The sequence below is a fragment of the Panthera leo genome, chromosome D4 (assembly GCF_018350215.1).
Source record: "Panthera leo isolate Ple1 chromosome D4, P.leo_Ple1_pat1.1, whole genome shotgun sequence".
Classification (NCBI taxonomy): Eukaryota; Metazoa; Chordata; class Mammalia; order Carnivora; family Felidae; genus Panthera; species Panthera leo.
The window spans coordinates 47,398,943-47,420,605 of record NC_056691.1 but is presented as its reverse complement, the minus strand read 5'-3'; the positions used below and the strand labels follow the sequence as shown (position 1 = coordinate 47,420,605).

Genomic DNA, 21,663 nt, shown 5'->3' with positions numbered 1-21,663 from the left:
CTCAAAGGATATGTGGGAGTTGGCCAGTTAGAGATGTGCGCAGGGAACTGAATGTCCATTTTAGGGTATGTGTGAAGTAGTAGAAGTTCGCAAGAAGCCGATGATGACCTTGGAAACCAGAGCATAATTGGATTTGTCTTTGAGGAAGATCCATCTGGGGGCGCGTGCGTGGTTCAGTTGGTTAAGGGTCCAACTCCTGACTTTGGCTCAGGCCATGATCTCATGGTTCATGGGTTCGAGCCCTGCGTCAGGCTCTGCATTAACAGTGCAGAGCCTGCTTGGGATTCTCTCTCTCTCCCTTTCTCTGTCCCTCCTCTGCTTGCTTGCTCTCTCTCAAAATAAGTAAACTTAAAAAAAAAAAAAAAAAAGATTATCTGGACAGCATCATGGTGGAGGACAACTGGTTTGGGAATTGACAGGAATGTAGGGAAAGGGTGGTTGCTTATAGTATTGTAGCAGTAATCTGGGTTAGAATAGTACACAAGGACCTGTGTTAATCAGAGGAGGGGGAAGGAGGGGCAGATTTAGCTGGTAGAACTGGCAGGATGCGATACCCCTATGGTAGAACTTACACTCAAACTGGTCTATTGACACAGCTTTCCTGTTAGACTATGAATTACTTCCTTTGGGTCTTGGATCAGATGTTACCTTCAGGGTGAGGCCCACTCTGAGACCATTCTATTTACATAGCGTCCCTGACCCTCTTCCCCACACTCTCCTCTCTCCTTTTTTTCTCCTTAGCCCTTATTTTCTTCTAATACACTGTAGAGCTTGTTCTTTTGTCTCCTAGCAGGATGTAGGTTTTATAAAGAGGAACTTTTTGTCCCTGGGGACTAGCAAAAAGTAGACTTTCTATAATTGTTGAACAAATGAATTCTAAATGTTGGTGAGAAATGTGTAGGATGACTTATTTTAATGCAGAATTTTACTTTCCACAGTTCCATGTTGAGAAGGGTCTCACTTAATACTGGTTGGATAAAATTAATGTACCAGGTTTTATAATCAAGAATTATGGAGGTCTATTACCTTTACCTTTAAACCTGAGGGGGTAATTTGATATTCTGCACATTGGTAGTAATTTGAAATAGAAAAGACTAAGTAAAGTGACCTTTGAATTAAATGGGTCCAGAAGATTGTGTATTTTTAATTAAAATATGCAATTAAATTTTTAATTAAAGTGTGCTATTAAAAGCAATGTAGGTGGCAAGGGAATGGCTGCTGCTTTGAATTACGCACAGTTTGGGATAAATTGGAGTTTACTGTGTTTCCCACCAGCATTTTGTTACTAAAAGGACTCTTCCTGTTTTCCTCTTCCTGTTCTGATCCCCGTGTGGCTCTTGATAGGCCTCGGTCCCATTCAGAGGCCTGTGGAGTGCTTCAGCTCTGTGCTATAGACCACTTGACTGTGGTTCTAAGGAGCCTGTTTATAACTGTTCTCCTTATGCCGGGAGCAGTTTACAAGTGATTTTTCTGTCTCTTGTGAAGAAGGGATCTTCTGTGGCATGTATGTTAGGTTAAAAAGGAGGATGCAAAACAAAAGGCATTCGCACACACAGTGTATAGAATGCATGGACTGAAGTGTGGTATTGACCCAGAGTTTTCAGTACATGCATGGAGGTCTTAGGCCATATAACTGTTCACATGACTTCCTCTGTAATGAAATTCTAGAATCCTTCTCTTCCCTGTTAGGACTAAGGCTTGGATTAATGGTTCCAAAATCCCTAATAGCCTTGGGACCACAGGTAGCTTGTATAGATAGCTGGGGACAAGTGCTTTGACGTTATTCTTTATATCCAGTTACCAGAAGTTTTTTAGCCTTGAAAGACAGGATTTATTTGTCTTGAAGGATTTTTTGGGAGAGCCTTAGCTTTGTCATTGTGTTCAGTTCTAATCACGCTGGGTTGCTTTTATACTTGGAATTTAAATGTAGAGCTTTATAATTTTTATTTTTAAAGAAAATGATTCTTGGTTTTGGGTTTATCAATATGCACATTCTAAATTCAGAATGATTTGAAAACCAGATTTGGATGATCTGGATAAATGATGCTTGGTTTCCATGCCTTCCCTGGTGGTTTATGACTGTTAGTTACTAGCTGATGAATACAAGAGTGGAAAAAGTGGATCCAGGCTAAATAATTGTTCTTGATTTTGACTCAGTGTTGCTTTTACTTTATAGAAATCTGCACTCACTTAGGATAACCTGAAGTAAAGTAGTCACTATATAAATAAGAGGCAATTTACTTTGTCATAGGAATGAATAATAGCATTGAAATTCATATATACAGAAACAGATATTTGCACATAAAGTATAGGAATTTGAGACAGTGAGCAACTGTCTCAGAACAGTTTTTGTGGTAGAGCCCTGTTAGAAAATGCCTGGTAACATTACCCTTCATGCATATTGAAGGTGGTCTGGGTTCATATATTAACCAGCTGTGAATTGAGCTGAGAAGAGCATAGCATTTGAGAGTCCTGGAATCAAGTCCTGACCCTTACTTCCTACCTGCTTTTTTGATTTGAGGAAGCTGATTGACCTTGCCTAGCTTCAAATATCCTCCTGTCTCCTTCACAGGAGAGGAAAATGAGTATCTCATATGATAAATGTGAGGCTAAAATTAAATAGTAAAATACCACATAGCTGAAAGATGAGACTGGAGGGAGTCTTGCCTATGTTGGTATCATCTTTGAAAGCTTTAAATTATTATAAGCATTCAATAAATATTTGCTGACTTGACTAACATATTTTAAAATGAAAATCTCTGAAGTTCCTAACTCTCTTGTACTTCACTGCCAACATGCTAATTCAGCTACTATAGTGGATTTAGAAATGCAGCCTTTTTGCAGCAAATCTCTCCTTTCATATTATCTTCCTTAGAATAAAAGTAAAATTTTGCTTACTTCAAACATATTCTAATTGATGGGTGGTGCTCTTCCTGATAATGCCACTGAGCAAATTAGAAACTTTGTTTGTGGAGGAGAGGTCATTTAGGGATAAATATTTTCTGAGTGTAGTCAATTCACAGGTACTAGAAACTTGGCTGACTCATTACAGCTAGCCATGATTGCTGTGTGGGGTCAGGTCAAAGACCCATTTAGTGGATGGACCATCTGATGTGATGTTGATGATAATAGCTTTGGTTAAATACGTAACACCACTGTGTTTCTCACTCATTCATTTAGCAAACATTGGGAGTGCCTACCTTGTGCTTAGGAGTAACCAGCCTGGGAGACAGCTAAGCAGGGACTGGCAGGGCAGGCTTACCTTCCCCGGTGACCCACCTCCAGCAGGTACTGCTGTGCCTGAGAGTGACCCCACAGGCCAAGAAACAGTTTCTCTGAAGTGTTGGATAAAATGAAGGTTTTAGAGGGAAGACATCTGAAACACTTCTACCTGAAAACAGATCTGTAAAAACAGTCCTCCCGCAAAGTTTCTTCCATGCCCCGACCCCTCAGCACGTGGCTGCTCTCAGGGCTTCCCAGATGGCAGATTTGTAGCCCCCGATTATCTCTCACATTAAAACTGTGATTCTCAAACTTGGCTGTTTGTTAGAATCGCCAGGGTTTTTTAAGCCTGTTACCAATGCTTCATAATAGACTAATAAAGTAAAAATCTTTGGGAATAGGATTTAGGCATCTGTTTGCTTCCCCACCCCGCTGCAAAGCTTTGTAGATGATTTCAGTGTGCAACCAGGGTTGAAAAAGCACTTTGATTAGAGGCTATTTAAATGCAGGTGTGAGGATAGTGTCAGGAGATAGGAGAAATAGACTCTTAACGTTGGTATAATTGATTATTTGACCTGTTTAGTTATAGAATAGCAATGTGACAAAACTGCACAATGTTTGGCTTGCCTTTCTTTTCCCCATTATATTTGTAGCATCTTCTTGATTTAATTTTGAAAGAATACGTGGAAACTCCTTAACATGTAGTAGATACATGTTATTTTTCCTTACTTTATCTTTTGACTAAAATGATCTACTTCCAACAGTAGCGAACGTATTCATCACTGCCTCAACAGCCTTGTTGGATAGAAATTACTATCCTCATTTTAGAATTTAGGAAGTAATGGCTCAGAGAAGTTAAGTAGCCTTCTTCAAAGTCACATAGCTAATAAACAGCAGAGGCAAGCTTAGAACTCCTGTGTGTCTGTTTCCAAAGCCCATGTTCTTTCCATCTTAACTGCTTCCTTGAGCAGCTTTCATGTTCATCCCATTTGACAATAGAGCTGCAGCACATTTTCTAAGAGGGCACTATGCATGCTATAGACACATGGTAAATGTCAAATTAGTAAAAGGCTGAGTGCTTAAAATACAGTGGCTTCACATGGAACTTTTTAAAAATAGACCTGTGAGTAAAACAAAACTTCTGTGATTATTGTGAGAAAAAAAATAATGAATTAGTTTTAGCTCATCCCTCACCTTTTTTTTTTTTTTTTTTTTAAGTTTTTTATTTATTATTTATTTTTGAGAATGACCAAGAGAGTGTGAGCAGGGGAGGGGCAGAGAGAGTGAGAATCTCAAGCAAGTTCTGCGCTGTGTAGAGCCCAATGCAGGGCTCAAACTCAGGAAACTGAGATCATGACCTGAGCTGAAATCAAGAGTTGGACACTTAACTGACTGAGCCCCCCAGGAACCCCCTTCACCCTCTTTTTTTAAAAACAGGAAAAAAATGCAATTTGATTAGAGGGATACTTTAGCAATGATTACCCCAATTTTTTTTTTTATTGAGGTAAACGGACATATTAGTTGTGGGTATTGTACAACACCCAAAATCTGATAGTGGTCCCAAAATATAATTACAAGTTTTCATAGTTCTTAGGTACTGTATTTAGTGTTCTCTCTCTTTTTAATATAGTTCTAGGGAACCACATTTGGATAACCGGAGTGGCTGTCCTAAATACCTGTATTCATAACCACATGTGCCTAAAGTGCCCCATCAAGGACGAAGATCCCTTAGTTTGCTGTGAAATTCATACAGAAGCGATACTTAATAAAAAGTATTTGGAGCTTTACCAAACATCTTCCTGGAAACCCTCAATTCGTTTGGTTTAACTTTTAATAGACTAAACCTTTCTTATGTCCACTGTTGTTACCTACTCTACTGTAGCATTTTTTTTGAAACTGTGAAACTTTCCCGTAGTTGAAAAATTGAGACCTTTCAGATTGGCTTTACTTACCTGTGCATTCCATTGATTTCAGCCTCTTGAATACCTTCCTTTTTTTTTTTTTTTGAGTTAGGACATTATTGAGCCAGGAGTTAGAGAGCTCAGATGATAGGGAAAAACAAGATTTTTAAGCAGCTCTTACTTGAGTAACTGTGTTTTATTATTTTTGTTTATACTTTCTTCCCTTCCTACATGTTTTCATTGTTCTTACTGGCTTGGATGTTCTCAGTGTAAATCTTCAGATTTCCCTGTATTCCTTATCTAGGTCATCAGATCTTTTTTAGAAAATTAGATTCAGTTTATTTGAAGAGGCCCTCCTATAAAATAAATGTCCATGTGCACACACGATTCTTCACCTTTTAAATGGAAATAATTGTATTTGGTAAAGGCTGTAAATTTGCCAGGGTACAAAGTACAGAACATTGACAGATTCTTGGTTGATGCGTGACGCCTTCCCATTTTTTGGGTAAAGAAAACGAAACTGAATAAGTCATGCCCGTGAAGCCCACTCAGCAGCTCGGCAGAGACTTGCACCCACAGTTTCTGAAGCTGAACGTTGCATTTGCTGCTGGGTGCTCTGGCTCAGGCAGGACACGTTTGATGGAATGCTTTGGAGGTGTGTGTGCGTGCGCGTGTGCACTTTAAATGCACAGCTTGCTGAGTTCTAACTGATGTTTAAACTTGCAAATGTAGTAGACAGGGGATGAAAAAAAACACGTGTATATTTCTAGAAGAATTAACGTAGACTTCTTTTTACTATTGAGAAAATGTGCTGGTGTTAATGACAAGACCATATGCCAAAATGAGAGTGGATCGCTGGCATCAGTGGTGTAGAACTAATGTATGCCTTTTTCTCCTTCCCTTTCATTAGGGCAGAGCTTGGGATATGGCTTTGTGAACTACATTGACCCTAAGGATGCAGAGAAAGCTATCAACACCCTGAATGGATTGAGACTTCAAACCAAAACAATAAAAGTATGTTTCAGTTTTCTTCATACCTACCTGCAGAACAGAGATTAAAAACAATTGAAATCTTCATGTAGTTCTTTCCTTTATTCATTTTGTGCCCACATAGACATTTCTCTGGGAGGCATAGCAGAATTTTTTGTTTGTTGCATGACGGGGGAACCTGTTCACGAGGACTTCATGTAATCACTCCTTATTAACAAGGCGGCAGCAGCAACTTGCTTAGCTAAGTACTTTGTGAAGCCTGCTGAATTAAGTCTCCTTCCTTTATAGTGAATTACTTGCCATATAACTTGGGGAAACCTTAGACCAGCTCTTTGAGCTCAGGGGTTGGCAGAGTTGTTCTCTAAAGGGCCAGGTAGTAACTATGTTAGGCTTTGTGGGTCATATAGTCTTTGTCACAACTTCTCAACTCTGCCCTTGTGTGAGAGCAGCCATAGCCAATAACAATGTGAACGAACAGATGTGACTGTGATCTTATAAAATTTTATTTGTAGAAGCTGAAACTTGAATTTCATGTACTGTTCATGTGTCACAAAATAGTCTTTTTCTTTTGTCCCAGTCATTGAAACATATAAAAATCATTCTTAGCTCATGGTCATAAAAAACAGCTGGCAGGCTGGGTGTAGTCCTTGGGCTGTAGTTTGACTCTGCTCTGACTTTGAGGAGACTGACTAGATGAGCTTACTTGCCACACAGGTTATTTTTCCTGTTACATTTTTCTTTTCAAGACAAATGATAAATAATTTGTGGATATTTTCCCACTTTTGTGAATTTTCGAAATGCCAATGTAGATTGTATCTAGATAAGAATTTAATCCAGTTTGCAGTATAGATTTCTTTTCCTTTACAGAATAAAAGGGATGTTGCTTCTGGCAAACGCTTATTGCATGTGCCATCAATTTCCCCTCTCCTGCCCAGTGCAGACATTGCCAATCAATCATGGCAGTCTTTCTCCACTCAGTCTAGATGTGGCCCCCAAATATTTTTCAAAATAGTGTTCCAGACAACCTCTGTCAATTGACTCAAGTTGGAACCTATTTCCCACCCTTGATTTAAGAAGTCAGCTCAGACGATAGCCTGAGTGGTGAGGGTAAGTTAGTCAAGGCTGACTGTGGCATCCATCTTGCTTACAGACTTGTCTAGATTCTGCTCATTTTTTCAGAAATCTGGAAATGCAGTGTCATCTTTGTGCTTAAAAGTTGCTTCTCTCAGAATTGTTAACTAAAGTAATTCATTAGCTCTGGGTAGTTTTGACATCTCATTCTTTATTGGCCTGTAGGAAGAATGCCTCCCAGCTCTGTCTTATCTAAAGGGAACTGTATGGGGTAGCTCCCAAATATACTTGGATGTAAGATGTCCAAGAATTCTACGTGTTTCTCTTTTAAAAAATTTTTTTTTATTATTTTATTTTTGAGAGACTGTGAGCATGGGGGAAAAGCAAGGGGGGTGTGGAGAATCCCAAGCAGACTCCTCCCTGTCAGTGCAGAGCCCAGCTTGAATCCATGAACCGTGAGTTTATGACCTAAGCTGAAATCAAGAGGTGGCTGTTTAACTGACTGAGCCACCCAGGTGCCCCACATTATTACTATTAGGTAATAATCAAATGCTGTTAAAAAAAAATCTGATATCCAGTTATTTTCAGATTGTTTTGTGTGTTCTCTGTTCTGTGGATTTTTGAAGGCCTCCCCATTTTAAATTGATTTCCAGAATTGCTGCTAATTTATCTTAGTGTTGAGGTCCTGAGTTGTGGTTACGAAGAAATTGGAAGGGATGGTTGGGGTGGCTTGTTCCTGAACATACCCTTTTCTCCATTCCAGAAATAACCATCCTTATTTTAGTGAGTCAGTTCTTTAGCTGTAAGTTCTTCTGCAGTAATGTCCACAGGAAGGCAGAGATGCAAGGGAAGAGTTGTCTGAGAATGAGTTTCCGTGGCTTGCAAGGAGACCATTGATGATGGCTGCTTCCTCACTGCCCATTGCCCAGCTTTCTCTTCAGGGCCCAGCTGCCCAGGCAGAATATGCAGAAGAAAGGACAGTAATGCCTTGTGGCTTTTAAACTGTGACATCTGCTACTTCTCTTCTGATTTTCTGAAATGGGGGTGGGAGCGGTGGGGAAGCAGCAGGCTCCTTTTTCCCCCACCCCCATTCGGTTCCTGTAAAAATATCAGATAACAGCTGGTATCCTCAGTTTGGCCCAGATTTCTCTGAGAGGCAAAGCAGACCATTTTCCAGAACTACAGAGCACCATTTTTGTCTGTTCTTTGTGTGTTTTTTGTCTTATTTTCAATTAGACATGTTTTGTGTTCTTACACAAGATCTTGAGCCAGTTTTTTTTTTTCTTCTCACATGTTTGCTGTTTTAAGTACCTTTTAGAAGCTGCATGTATATACCTTTCCATTCCCTGAGATACCATTCCATAAATTGGCCTTTTTACCCTTCTTCCAGTCTATCCTGGTGGTGGTTATTGGACTAAACTTAAAAAAAAAAAAAACAAAACAGCACTTTCTTCATGTTACTTCTCAAACTTCTCTTGTATCTCCCTAATCTTTTACCTTATCATTTGATTTGACTTTGGAGTTGACCATTGTTGTTACTGCTTTCCACAGTAGTCAGACTGGCTCTTCTCTGGCACGTGATCATCGTCTCAGGCTCTGCACGTATGCTCCTGTAGGCCTTGCTTCCTGGCATACCCTTTCCCACTTACCTTAATTGAATAGCAGCCTCCCTGTCTATTGGAGCCCGTCTGAAGTTCCTCGTTCCGCCTCTGCCTACCTGGGCATGCCTCCAATAAGAAGAGTTGAGACCTTTAGTGCTCATAGAGTTTAGCTAAGACAGGGCTTTTGAAGACAAAACTCTTATATTTAATGTGGCAAAACTCCCTTCAGACGGCTGCAGTAGACTAATAAATACGTCATATGCAAGTGTACAAATGTTTGTGTGCTCCTCAAGTTAAGTCTTCCAAGATACCTAGTATTTAGTATGCATTTGGTAGAATTCCTAGTAATTGGAATATTGAAACTGAAATCAAGTGCCGTGGAAGGTGGTTCATTTAGTAGTTTCTCCTGGGGCTCCCTAATAGCATTAGCCGAGTAAGGTTTTGTACAATAGACGGATGGTGTGTTGAATACATGACAAATATTCAGTATTTTTGCAGTGAGTGAAGCACCTCAGGCACTGTGAAATCCTAAAGCAGTTGTTCCGGAACTTGTTTGCATCAGAATCACAAGGAAAAGTGGTTAGAAATACATATTCTGGGGCCCACCTCAAATTTCTGGATCAGTGTCCAGAGGTGAGATGCAGGGATCTGCTTTTTAATATGTTTTCCAGGTAATTTGTGACAGCAAGTCTAAGGCCTAACACTTAGGAGCCACCAAAATGTACCTTTTCTGAATAGGTGGGTTCTCTAAATATTGGTATTTTTGCATGCTAAGTTCAGTTTCTTTCCATCTTTTATCTTGAAAATCGTCTTGTGGATAATTCTCCTGAGCATGCTGAATGATAGCTGAACATTCAGAGTAAAAAGTGGTTCATACCATCTTCACTTCTTAAAAAGTGTGGCTTAGAAATTAGAAAAACTTAATATCTTCACCTTATGTTAGAAAGATTTTTATTGGGGCGCCTGGGTGGCTTGGTCGGTTGAGCGTCCGACTCCGGCTCAGGTCATGATCTCACGGTCCGTGGGTTCGAGCCCCACGTCGGGCTCTGTGCTGACAGCTCAGAGCCTGGAGCCTGTTTCAGATTCTGTGTCTCCCTCTCTCTCTGCCCCTCCCCTGCTCATGCTCTATCTCTCTGTCTCAAAAATAAATAAACGTTAATGAAAAATTAAAAAAAAAAAAAAAAGATTTTTATTAAAAATAGCAGCATTCATAGGTTAAAGTTTCAAAGTGGTTATTCTCTTCTCCTAAGGGTCACTTTTTTCCTTGGTTGGTTCGAGGTTTTGGCAGCTTACCTTACTGGTGATGTCATACCATCTCTGAGCTGCACAGAGGCAGTTATGATAAAGCCTGTCCATGTTGTCCCTGATATTGGGATGGTTAATGAAGTGTGAAGATGACTAGATGTTTTTAACTTCTGATCTTAGGGAAAGTAATGAAAAGGTAGTATACGCACAATTGAGCCCTGGGGGATGGGAATCTCCTCATGACAGTGTCAAAAATTGTATGCTGGGGGGAGGATCTCATCAAGAGCCCTCTGGTCCTGGTCCCCATGGGCACCTTTTGTTCTGTGGATCATTTGGGTTCTCAGTGGTTGTGACTAGTGTGTTCAGTCTTCATATTCTCTACTTATTTTGGTTTTAGGGAGTCTCTAGTATTGATAAAATCTAAGTTGGCGTATGAAACATTTATGGGTTCAAGCCAGTCCTCATGCCCTCTCCCCCTACCCAGAGAAAATGTATTTTTTGCCCAGGTTAATGGTATCAGACTTAAATTCATATTAGCAGATTAAAATCCTTCATTTCCAAAAGATCTTGCATGCTTTCCACCCCCAGCAAGTACTGTGAATAGGTGATGGAGGTCCTGCCCCTCAGTGTCACTCCTAGCTTTTCCCCTCCTACAAGGAGTGTAGGAAGCTTTGTTAGTCCCTAGGTTTCTCTGAAAGTGGGAGCTGTTAACCTCAAGGAATAGAAGTCTTTTGTTATTATTGATAGATACTCCTACAAATCCATGCCTTCTCTGCCACACTGGGGTGGGGGTGGGGGATCTCTGTTTGAAATACTACTAGCGTGAAAAAAACTGCCTAAATTTGTTTTTGATTCATCGTTCAGACATAGGCCAGCCTAAATTTCACCTTTGCTTAAAAGTTATTAATTGACCTCATTAATGTGAAATTTCTCATATTAAGATAACCAAACCACCATTTAAGTGCATATGGAAAAACTTACAAACCACACTTCTGAAAGTTTACTCTCTCAGGACATTGATAACATGATTTAACTGGCTGTGTGATCTTGGACAGTAATCATTCAGGTTTCCATTTTATCTGTAAAACTAATTCATCTTGAGAATGTTTATTATCTGCCCCCCCCCTTTTTTTTTAACTTTCCATAGTCTACCAAATTGCATATTACAAAAAGGTGTAGCTACTTAATAGATTTTTAGTCAACTCATGGTTATCATGGAATGATTTAGTTAGTGGTGAAATGCAGCACCCCATCCTGAAGAGACAACATGTTAATACTTTCTCTTTGTGGTTGTTGAAAATTTTTGCAGCCACAGTAAAATTTGTGTGGGGAAACAATTCTCCACATCACCTAGCCCTCTTTTTGTTCCAGAATTATTGGGGAGGGGATTGATTCTTATCATTATAACCCATTCCTTCATGCAGTTAGGAAGGAATGCCCGTTCCTTCTGCCCGTTAGGAAATGTGTAAATCAGCTCCGCACTTTAGAGAAGGAAAGGACATGGATGTGGAAACAGAAGTGACGTTAGGCTTGCCACCTGGTAGGTGCTCCGCTAAAAGATCAACAGCATCATTCTGGGGTATTTGAGACCAGTGGGTTTCAAATGGCAGTAATGCTGAGAGTTCATGCTTTTGTAGGGAAGTTTGAAAGCAGCTGTTAGGGGAACCACTTAGAATTAGGGAGAGCAGTGAGCAGGGGGAGGAATGCCTAAAGGAGCAGAGAGCATTTGGGGATTATTAAAGGCAGGTGTGCCATGCCAGGGTTTTATAGTGTAGGTGAGGGAGAACCACCAAAGTGTTTTGAGCAGAGCAGCAATGGATTGGACTTAAGTATTTGTTATGAAGGGAAGGTCTCTCTAGTACGGACTCCACATCTCTGAGCATCTCAGGCTATGCTAGTATTCTTTCAGCTTACATAGTTGATTTTGTTTTCTGTGTAGGTACAAAGTGTAGATGTTTGTAGGAGAAGGGTGGGCTTTACAAACTTGTAAAAGCATCTACTATAAGGTATCCCTTCTTTCTTTTTTTATGTTTATTTTTTTGAGAGGAGAGAGAGAGAGAGAGACAGACAGAGAGACAGAGAAAACAAGCAGGGGAGGGGCAAAGAGGGGGGGGAGGGAGACACAGAATCCGAAGCAGGCTCCAGGCTCTGAGCTGTCAGCACACGGCCTGATGGGGGGTTCGAACTCACAGGCTGCAAGATCATGATCCAAGCCGAAGTCGGACGTTTAACCAACTGAGCCACCACGCACCCCAAAGTATCCCTGATTTCAACGCTGCTGCATATAGATCATCATTTATCTTTTTACCTTGACTAGATTTGGAAAATTTGCTAGTAATAGTCTGAAGGACAGGCCTCAGATTAACTGACAACTTTGGAGATGTTAACTTAAATTATTATTTGGCTGGTCAGACTTTAGTTTGTGGAGGGACAAAAAAAGTGGAAAAAGTACATCGCAGGAGTGGAAGCAAAAATGGAAGCTGAGTAAATGATTTCTTTGCCTTTTTTAAAATAAAGACTGAATGTATTATAACTTCATTTTTAACCCATGGTCTGGAAATTTCTAGAGCCGTGTGCCGAGTTTTAATAGTATATTGCTACATCTGATCATCAGAAACTCTTCAATACATTTAAATAAAATTCTTATATTGAGCTGAGTATACACAGCCCTTATTTGAAATGACTAAGATTTTTTAATAAGGTATTATTTGTATAATGCCTGTCATGTGTTTGCAGAATATTCCATTGTGAGCTGTGAATTTATTTATTTACACACAAAAAAAACCACTATAGGTTGTTACTTATCTTGGGTAGCCTCAAGAGTGTGGGTAGGTGGCCTAGGATAGTCCAAAACTTCATTGTCCCAACTCAGGCTTATTTGTGTCACTCCTGCTCCTTCAAGGCTCCCTCCAAAGTGGGAATGAGACAGTTGGAAATTCCCAGAGGGCAGTAACTGAACTGCTCTTCCGTAGACATTTTTGGACAATTGCTGGCACAAAGGCTGAGCCTGCACAGAGTGATGGGTGAGGAGGAGGGTTCCTGGTAGCACTGTCTCAGCTTGCTTCCTGCCCTTACTTGCTTGTGAACCACAGATGGGATGGTGGGGAGTGTCTGGGCAGTTGACTGAACCCCACTTTCTTAGGAGGGAGTTTATAGATCCTTTTATTCAAGCTTCTACCTTTTCTGCCTGTTTCATAAATGTGCATCAGCAAAGGCATTTCTGCAAAGCACTGTTAACACTTGTCTGCTTATCTTTTCTACTGCTTTTAAAGGGTAGGGTAGGGCTTTTGTCGCTTTTTATTTGTGACTTGGGAGTAGTACTAGGTAGGTTGGTGGCTTCTGCCTGTTCTACCAAGCTAGCTTGAGAGGTTAAGACAGATACGGTAACTTCTTTTTTTTTTTATTTTGTTTTTTTTAATGTTTATTTATTTTTGAGAGAGAGACAGAGTGTGAGTCGGGGAGGAGCAGAGAGAGAGGGAGACACAGAATCTGAAGCAGGCTCCAGGCTCGAGCTGTCAGCACAGACTGATATGCTAACTTCTGAAAAAGGGTCCCTCAATTCCTTGCTCTATCTACTTTTTATAGTAGTTGCATAGGACTTTTATCCTGTTACTTGACTGGACTTAGGCAAAAGCAATATTCCTGTAGGCAAATACTCCCTCTGACCAATGAGATGCAGCTCAGGTTAAGGGACTTGTTCAAACACCTTGTAGCTAACAGTACCACAAGGGACACGTTGGCTGATGCTGGTGGCTTTTCTTGTTTTCTTTTCACCTCATATTTTTGACATTTAGGTGTTTCATTTAGAACCAGATTATAGATACCACTACAAATGGAATATTGTCTTGGGAACCTTAATTTGGGTCCTTTACTGTCTTGAGACTTTCTGGCTCAGATCTCTTTTAGATGTGAGAAATTGGAGCTGTTCCTAGTGGCCAGAAAACTGCTGTCTGTCAGGATGAATGCTGGAGATAGCCAGACACCCACTTTGAGAATAAAACTAGTGTCTGGAGGTCCTGTCTAGAAGATGGGCAGGATCACATAGGTTTAAATATTTTGATGGTAACTGGAGAGTAAAAGAATTACTATTACAGTAACGCTCTGGATCTCTATTCTGTAGGAGATGACCCATACAGGAATCTTTTTCTGGTAAGTTCTTGTGAGTCTTAGAATGCTAGTTTAAAAGCTACAGAAAGTACATTTGTTATTCTTTAAGTTTGTGTGGACTCTTTACAAAAGCACGTGTGGTCCATTTTCTTTTACTCCCATCTCTGACTGATTTTCCTGTCGTTGCCCTTAGCATCAGTTCTAAGCCCTGAGTACGACATCAGACTTGTGGGGGTTTTACTTTGGAAGTTTCTTTTTTTTTTTTTTTTTTTTTTTTTTTTCAACGTTTATTTATTTTTGGGACAGAGAGAGACAGAGCATGAACGGGGGAGGGGCAGAGAGAGAGGGAGACACAGAATCTGAAACAGGCTCCAGGCTCTGAGCCATCAGCCCAGAGCCTGACGCGGGGCTCGAACTCACGGACCGTGAGATCGTGACCTGGCTGAAGTCGGACGCTTAACCGACTGCGCCACCCAGGCGCCCCACTTTGGAAGTTTCTTGACGTACTACTTGTGATTAAGCAAGAGAGAGAGGGCTCTATTTTGAAAACTGTACAAGCGGTCTGCTAGTTGTGTGCCCCCCCACCCCGAATGAGAACAACTCCTTGAATGCTGCATCAAGGTTTAAGAGCCACAAGTCCTGGATTTATGTCCTGCTCTATTAAAGTGGTATTTTAGAAATCTAGTTGGGGAGGAATGAAAAAGCTGCTTTTACTCCAAAGTAAGTAGTCCCACTGTTTTAGTTTGTTAGTTTGATTTTGTTGGATATTTAAAACTGTAGTTACCTTGTGTTATAGAGAAGCGGATGGTGGAAAAAAAAAATCAATAAATCATGCTAATGTGCTCTGTTTTCTGGTCATTAGTATAAGGTTACCTCCTCCCACAGGAATTGGGAAGTGTAATCCTTCCTGCGTAGGTTCTGAGGTTGCTAATGAGTCTTGAAGTGACCCTCACTGACCCTCAGGCAAGCAGCAGGAAAGGCAGCACCTGCATGGTCCTGGAAACTGATCATTCAGAAAAAGCTTTCATTTTTACAATTTTGTTAAATGACTGTTTAGAAATTCGACTGTTCCCACTTCCTTCACACAAACGACCCTGTTCATATTCTTAGAAAGATTCTGGAGTCCTTGAGAGTGGCTCTTACTTCATAGAATTAAATCTTTTCCACAGACCATTCAGGCTGATGAGCTCCCTAATCCAGCTGAGCCCCATCCAGCCAGGCTGATATTTGGAAATACCTTTGGATGAATTTTTATGGGCTTTGTTTTACCTTTACATTTTTGTATTTATTGGTTATTTCTATTCATGTATACCTTAATTTTCAAGCTACTCATTCTTACTCATTTGGAAACCAGCATTGGTGGGTGACCAGGAAGAGAGCTTGACATCTGTAATTTTTTTTTTTTTTTTTTTAATTTTTTTTCAACGTTTTTTATTTATTTTTGGGACAGAGAGAGACAGAGCATGAACGGGGGAGGGGCAGAGAGAGAGGGAGACACAGAATCGGAAACAGGCTCCAGGCTCCGAGCCATCAGCCCAGAGCCTGACGCGGGGCTCGAACTCACAGACCGCGAGATCGTGACCTGGCTGAAGTCGGACGCTTAACCGACTGCACCACCCAGGCGCCCCAGACATCTGTAATTTTTATGAGCTTTCTAGGAATCCAAGTATGTCTCCAGAGTTTGAGGATTACCTATTTAAAGTCTGTCTACATAAGGGACTTCCAAAGCATTAAAATGTTCATCAGAATCACTAAGGTGGGGTGGTTGATAAAATGCATAGTTCTGGACCCCAAAACTTACTGAATCTGATATCTGCAGGGAGAGACCAAAAAATGTATTTTAACCAGCTACCACAGGTGATTCTTAATAGATGGTGGTCTGACCTGAGAACCATTGTTTGGTGGACCTTAATGATTTGTACTTGGATAGGTCTGTGGTGCTTGTTTCAAAATGAACCTACATGTTAATGAAATTTTCATTTGTAGGTTCTGTCATAAAGTATCTGGAATGCTTGTGGTTAACAGATGTACTTTTAATGAATATAATGCTGGACTTACCTGAATAATATTCATTCTCTCTCTCTCTCTCTCTCTCTCTCTCTCTCTCTCTCTCACACACACACACACACACACACACACACACACACACACACTCACACACACATTCACACGCACTCACAGTAGTCATTTTCAGGACATTTCAGTGCCATTAAATACTTTTAGTATTACAAGTACATAAATGTCATTTAATATTTGATTCTGAGCATAGGGAATTTGCAGTATCGTTCTTCTGGGGCCCATTCATTTAAAATGGGTATTTCATATTAGTATAGAGATTGGGAGTTCAATTATATGGTTCAGGATGGTTGTGAATCCTTAGAATATGGAAGTTGCTTTTAGAATGCAATAAAAATTTGTCTCCTATTTATAGACTCCCAACCACACCCCTCTTCCACCCCTCCACAGTATCTGGATGTTTGAACTTTTCTAGTCCGGGTTTTAATAAATGGGAATTTGTGTTACTATCACAAGAACTTGCCCACATAGCATGTTATAAATATTTAAAGAAAAAAAAAACTATTTACTGTATGCCACCTTAATTTGGAAGCCTTTTGACCTATAAACTGAATTTTGTTCCGAAGCTATGTGAAAGCGGTGCATACTGTCACCAAAAGGCTTAGAATGTCTCTGTTCTCAGATTTGCAAAAATGGGTTAATAAGTAATTGTCACCAACTTACAGCGTTTTCCATAGTGTTCTCCTTCATTAACCAGTGTCTTGGGGGAATTGTGAAATATGCGTTGTCTGCAGACCGCTCTGGTGCACAAAGTCAAATGAACTGTGAAGGTGAAGGCTAAGAACACCCCTCTCACCTTTGTACTTTGTTCTTTGAGTATTAAAGAACATTGATCTACCAAGTGGCAAAGGGGGTACTATTTGGCGGTTTAATTACAGCCAGTGAATGTTATTGATGCTATCAATCAGCAAGACCCAGGGAAAGGGCACTGTGCCAGACTATTCGGTGCTCCCGACAGTGTAATTAAATACCGCAGGACTGGATTCTCAAGGTAAAGTGAGGTGCTTCTGCACATCTGAAGCAGGAGAATGCTTTGTCCTGCAACAGAGGTAAAGGCGGTTATCCCCTCTTACTGCTCCTGTTTAAATTTCCGGAGGAGTCTATGAATGGCAGTGATACGGTCTGTTCATTGTGTACAGTTAAGGTTGTTGGTGTGTTCCTTAAAAACCCTCTTTCTTGTAAGGCCTTCACAACTGGCATACAAAAGGCTTTAGGAATATAGTAATTACTTTTTGTTAAAGCTGTTTGGGGGATATACAGCTCAGGTGTCTAATAGATATTTGGAGAATGAGGGATTGTCTTTGAATGAGACTATTAGTCCTGCAAATCAGTTCATTTAAAAAGCTTTCCCTGTGATTATTCTCTAATGTCTAATCATGTTGAGAGAAAAATATCTTGGTAGGTTTGAAGTTATAAAACATTCAGTAATATTTCAAGGGTTATTCCTTTTGAATTATCTATTGAATAAATTTTTTATAGTTGTATAATTTATGTCAGGTCCACAAAAAATATATAGGTAAGACTTTCTTTGGCCTTGGGGAGGGTTTATAATAACATTCCTATTATCTCTCTTTCTTTTTCTTATATGTCATACATGTGTCTCTCACACAATTTCTTTCTAGTCTATTTGAGAGAGAAATGCCATAGGCAATCCAAAATGTTTGGTATTGCCTTTTTTTTTTTTTAATGGTGTATAGTTTATACTCATTAAGGCTCAGCAAAGACAGGCTCTCACTGAAGGAAAGTGAGGTGGTTTCCTAACTTTTTGTGCATATGCGTGTGTACATATATACATGCACACGCACACACTAGATTCCTGACAATCGGATTAAATCAGGCCTGAAAACATTAAATATTGACTGTTGTGTTTTAGTTGTAAGAGATATGGGTACAGACTATTTTTACATTTACAACAGGTGTTTGAAGGAAGACTGTTAGAAATTTTCCCTTGGATGTTTGAGGAATAATTTTTTAAGTACGTTAAAGTTTTGGTAAGAGTGATTATTTCATCTTCAATAGTCTTGTCCCATTAGGGCCTTTTACATTATATGAAATCCTAGCAAGTCCAGTGGTTAGTTTCCAAGTTTGTATGGAGGGGCATATGCTTTAAAGGTTATTGGGGTGTCTGGGTGGCTCAGTCAGTTAGGCATGGGCTTAGGTCATGCTGTCATGGTTTACAAGATTGAGCCCCGTGTTGGGCTCTGCACTGACAGCATGGAGCCTGCTTGGGATTTTCTCTCTCCCTCTCTGTCTGCCCCTCCCCTGCTTGTGCTCTTTCTCTCTCAAAATAAATAAACATGAAAAACAATTACTAAATATAAGTTATTAATTTCTATCATAACGTGTTTTTTCCTCTGCCCCCCAAGGTCAAAGCTGTGAAATTTAATATTAAAAAATGTTTAATTGCAAATTGTTTTTTAAGGACGATACAATCATGGTTATACAGTCTTGGATAGGGAATATCTGTAAGTACTTAATTCCGTAAGCATTTTGAATGTCTAGCACATATAGGTCCACTTTGCTAAATGTTGGAGCCGTGCTAAAACATGACAAGATATAGTCTTGTCCCTGATGCCATTGTATAGTAGAAAGAGACAGCACTGACTTTATATGACCATTTTTTTGATGTATGATAAGTGAATGCAGAGTACAGTGGAAATGGATATGTCACTGGCTGTCGAGAGGCCCCTGCAGTGGTTTCAGAAGTGATAGAGTTTTACAAGATAGGGTTTATCACGTAGAGAAAGAAGACACGTATTACACGTGAAGGAATGTCTCATCCAAAGGCACAGAGGCCTTTATGTGACATGTACTTTTTGGAAGAAACTTGTATCTGGAAACTATAAAGTGTATTTATTCAATCAAGTATTAACCTTCTATGAAAATGATTGGTAGGCAAATTTGATTAAACCTAGCCCCATAGTTTACATTTATTCTTTTTTAGGGAAGACCTAATTCATAAAAGGAACTATGGGGATGAATTTTGGGCATTTGTTCACATTCATATATCTGCCCTGTTCTGCAAAGATTCATGGTAACCTATGAGACTCATTTAAGATGTTTAAAAATGGTACCAAGATGAAATTTCTCTGTGGAGTATTTAGTGTACACACAGAAATAGGATCATTATATTTTCATTACTGTATATATAAGTAGGTCAAAGAAGACTTGGATATCTGAACCAACATTGTGGCGAAGCAGTTTTTCTTCTAGTTACAGAACAAAAGGAAACTTATTGTAGATGGTATTTAAAATAGCCTTTTAAATTGCCACGCTGATTTTGACTATTCTGTTCACCTAGCTTATGGGAAAATTATCTCCACATTGTATATGTATTTGACCTACACACATACGTTTTTGTAGACTGTCACTCCCTTGGTTCTAAAAGCCTCACTATGACATTTAAGGGCTCCAGAATCTGCCCCAGCTTCCTACTACGGCATTGTCTTTGTTCTACAGAGATTTTATTCTGGCTCACCTGGGCTCCTCCTCCTTGAATATGCATGCCAAATTCTTATCTCCTGCCTTGGTTCATTCTCTGCCTGTACTGCCTTATACCACTGTCATTACTTACCAACTTTTATTTGGCCATAAAAGTGTTTATTTTTTGGGGTGCCTGGGTGGCTAAGTATGGTAAGTGTCCGACTTTGGCTCAGGTCATGATCTCACAGTTCATGAGTTCAAGCTCCATGTCGGGCTCTGTGCTGCCAGCTCAGAGCCTGGTGCCTGCTTCCAATTCTGTGTCTCCCTGTCTCTCCCCCTCCCACGCTTGTGCTCTGTCTCTTAAAACTAAACATTAAAAACATTTTTTTAAACCATTTATTTTTCTCTGTACATTACCATTTCTTCTCTTTGGTGGTCTGCTCTCAGAGGGCAGGCATCTTTGTCTTTAGAGCACTTCACAAAATATATAAGCTTTTATTTAAAGTTTCTGAATGAGGGGGCTGCTGGATGGCTTAGTCGGTTAGGCATTCGACTTCGGCTCAGGTCATGTTCTCACAGTTTATGGTTCGAGCCCTGTGTCAGGCTCTGTGCTGACAGCTCAGAACCTAGAGCCTGCTTCAGATTCTGTCTCCCTCTCTCTGGCCCTCCCCTGCTCATGCTGTCTCACTCTCTCTCTCTCAAAAATAAATAAAGATTAAAAAAAAATTAAAATTTCTGAATGAGGAAGTTTTTATGTAGTGCTTATAAGAGATAATGGGGATGTGCTCTGTATGCTCAGAGATAGGAAATAGTGGGATGTGTGTGTGTTTATGTTTTCCATTTCAAACCTTAGATGAAGTATGCAAAAACTCTAGGGTATGTAACCCACCAAAATTGGCTTGTTGAGAACCTTCTTTTTCTACACATTACCAACCAGTGTTAATTAGCTTTTATTGTTAAACAGCTCCATTTTACTTCTACCAGGTACTGTGGTGACCTTCTTTAGGTTTAACTTTTTCTAACTCAGCATTTTAATCTGCTGCCAGTGCTTTAGATCTACTAGTTGGTCAAATACTACATGAATTACATTTTAAGTTTATATTTACACGTAAAATTGTTAACAGGGAACTTGATAGTGTAGCTTTGTTAGAGATTGCATCTGATCAAATTTCAGAAACTTGAAAGAACCCTTAAGAAGCTACTACTGAAGAATGGTTTTTTAAGAACTGAATGAGTACATCTATTTTTCTGTAAGCTAGTTTAACTTCTGTTGTTTCCAGTGAAGCACAAAAAGCCAGATTGTTTGGACAAGCATCACACCTTCTAATCAGCTTGCCTGAAAAATACTTCAGAAATAGCCTCTGCAGGAGGCCATGGAGTATTTTCAGTCTGTAAGAATCGGAGCACCCACTTGTGGGTGGGGGTGTAAGATAGGAATACATATAAGAATTAGTTTCAACCCTCTAGGAAACGTACAGCCTAATAATATAAAAGCTTTGTAAGTGAATTGCAGTGCTGTTACCCTGGGAGGTGGCTTTGAGGTAGTCTGCTGCTCTGGCAGTGTTGAACAGGCCCTACACCCATCCGAATATTGAGTACTGAGTACTGATATTTTCCTTATTCTTTATGTCTAACATCCTCCTAGTATATTTCGTGAGTGTCCAAAGTGAAAAACTTTCACAGTACTCTGCTAGCATAGCCTTCTTGGTATTTTTTCCTGGTGTGAAATCACATTGAGTCATTAGGCACTGGTTGAATGGTGTTTTGTAACCCATCCCACATTCAGGTGCATACATGCGCCCCTCATCTGAAATAGGCACTATTCCCCAAAGCCCATTTATGATTTCTGCCACTGTCTCCCCAAAACGGAGATGATTCTGTTTCTCATTTTGCATCTCATTTTAGGCTCTAACAGATATTTATGAGAGAGAATAAGGAAGTGGGAGTATTTAATATGCAGTACTTTGGGGAAAGAATATTAAAATCAAGTTGGTCTTTTCTATCAGCTCATTTAAAGCTGCTGGATG

General features: G+C 39.9%; 1 protein-coding gene across 11 annotated transcripts in view; it reads left to right on the top strand.

The window, feature by feature from the left end:
* The window catches only part of ELAVL2 (ELAV like RNA binding protein 2), a 201,176-nt gene that overhangs the window by 155,239 nt on the left and 24,274 nt on the right, over positions 1 to 21,663 (top strand). For all 11 annotated transcript variants that reach the window (XM_042912819.1, XM_042912817.1, XM_042912816.1 and 8 more), the window contains one exon: positions 6,034 to 6,137. In XM_042912819.1, the coding sequence (XP_042768753.1) occupies positions 6,034 to 6,137 (104 nt within the window). The remainder of the gene's footprint in view (positions 1 to 6,033; positions 6,138 to 21,663) is intronic.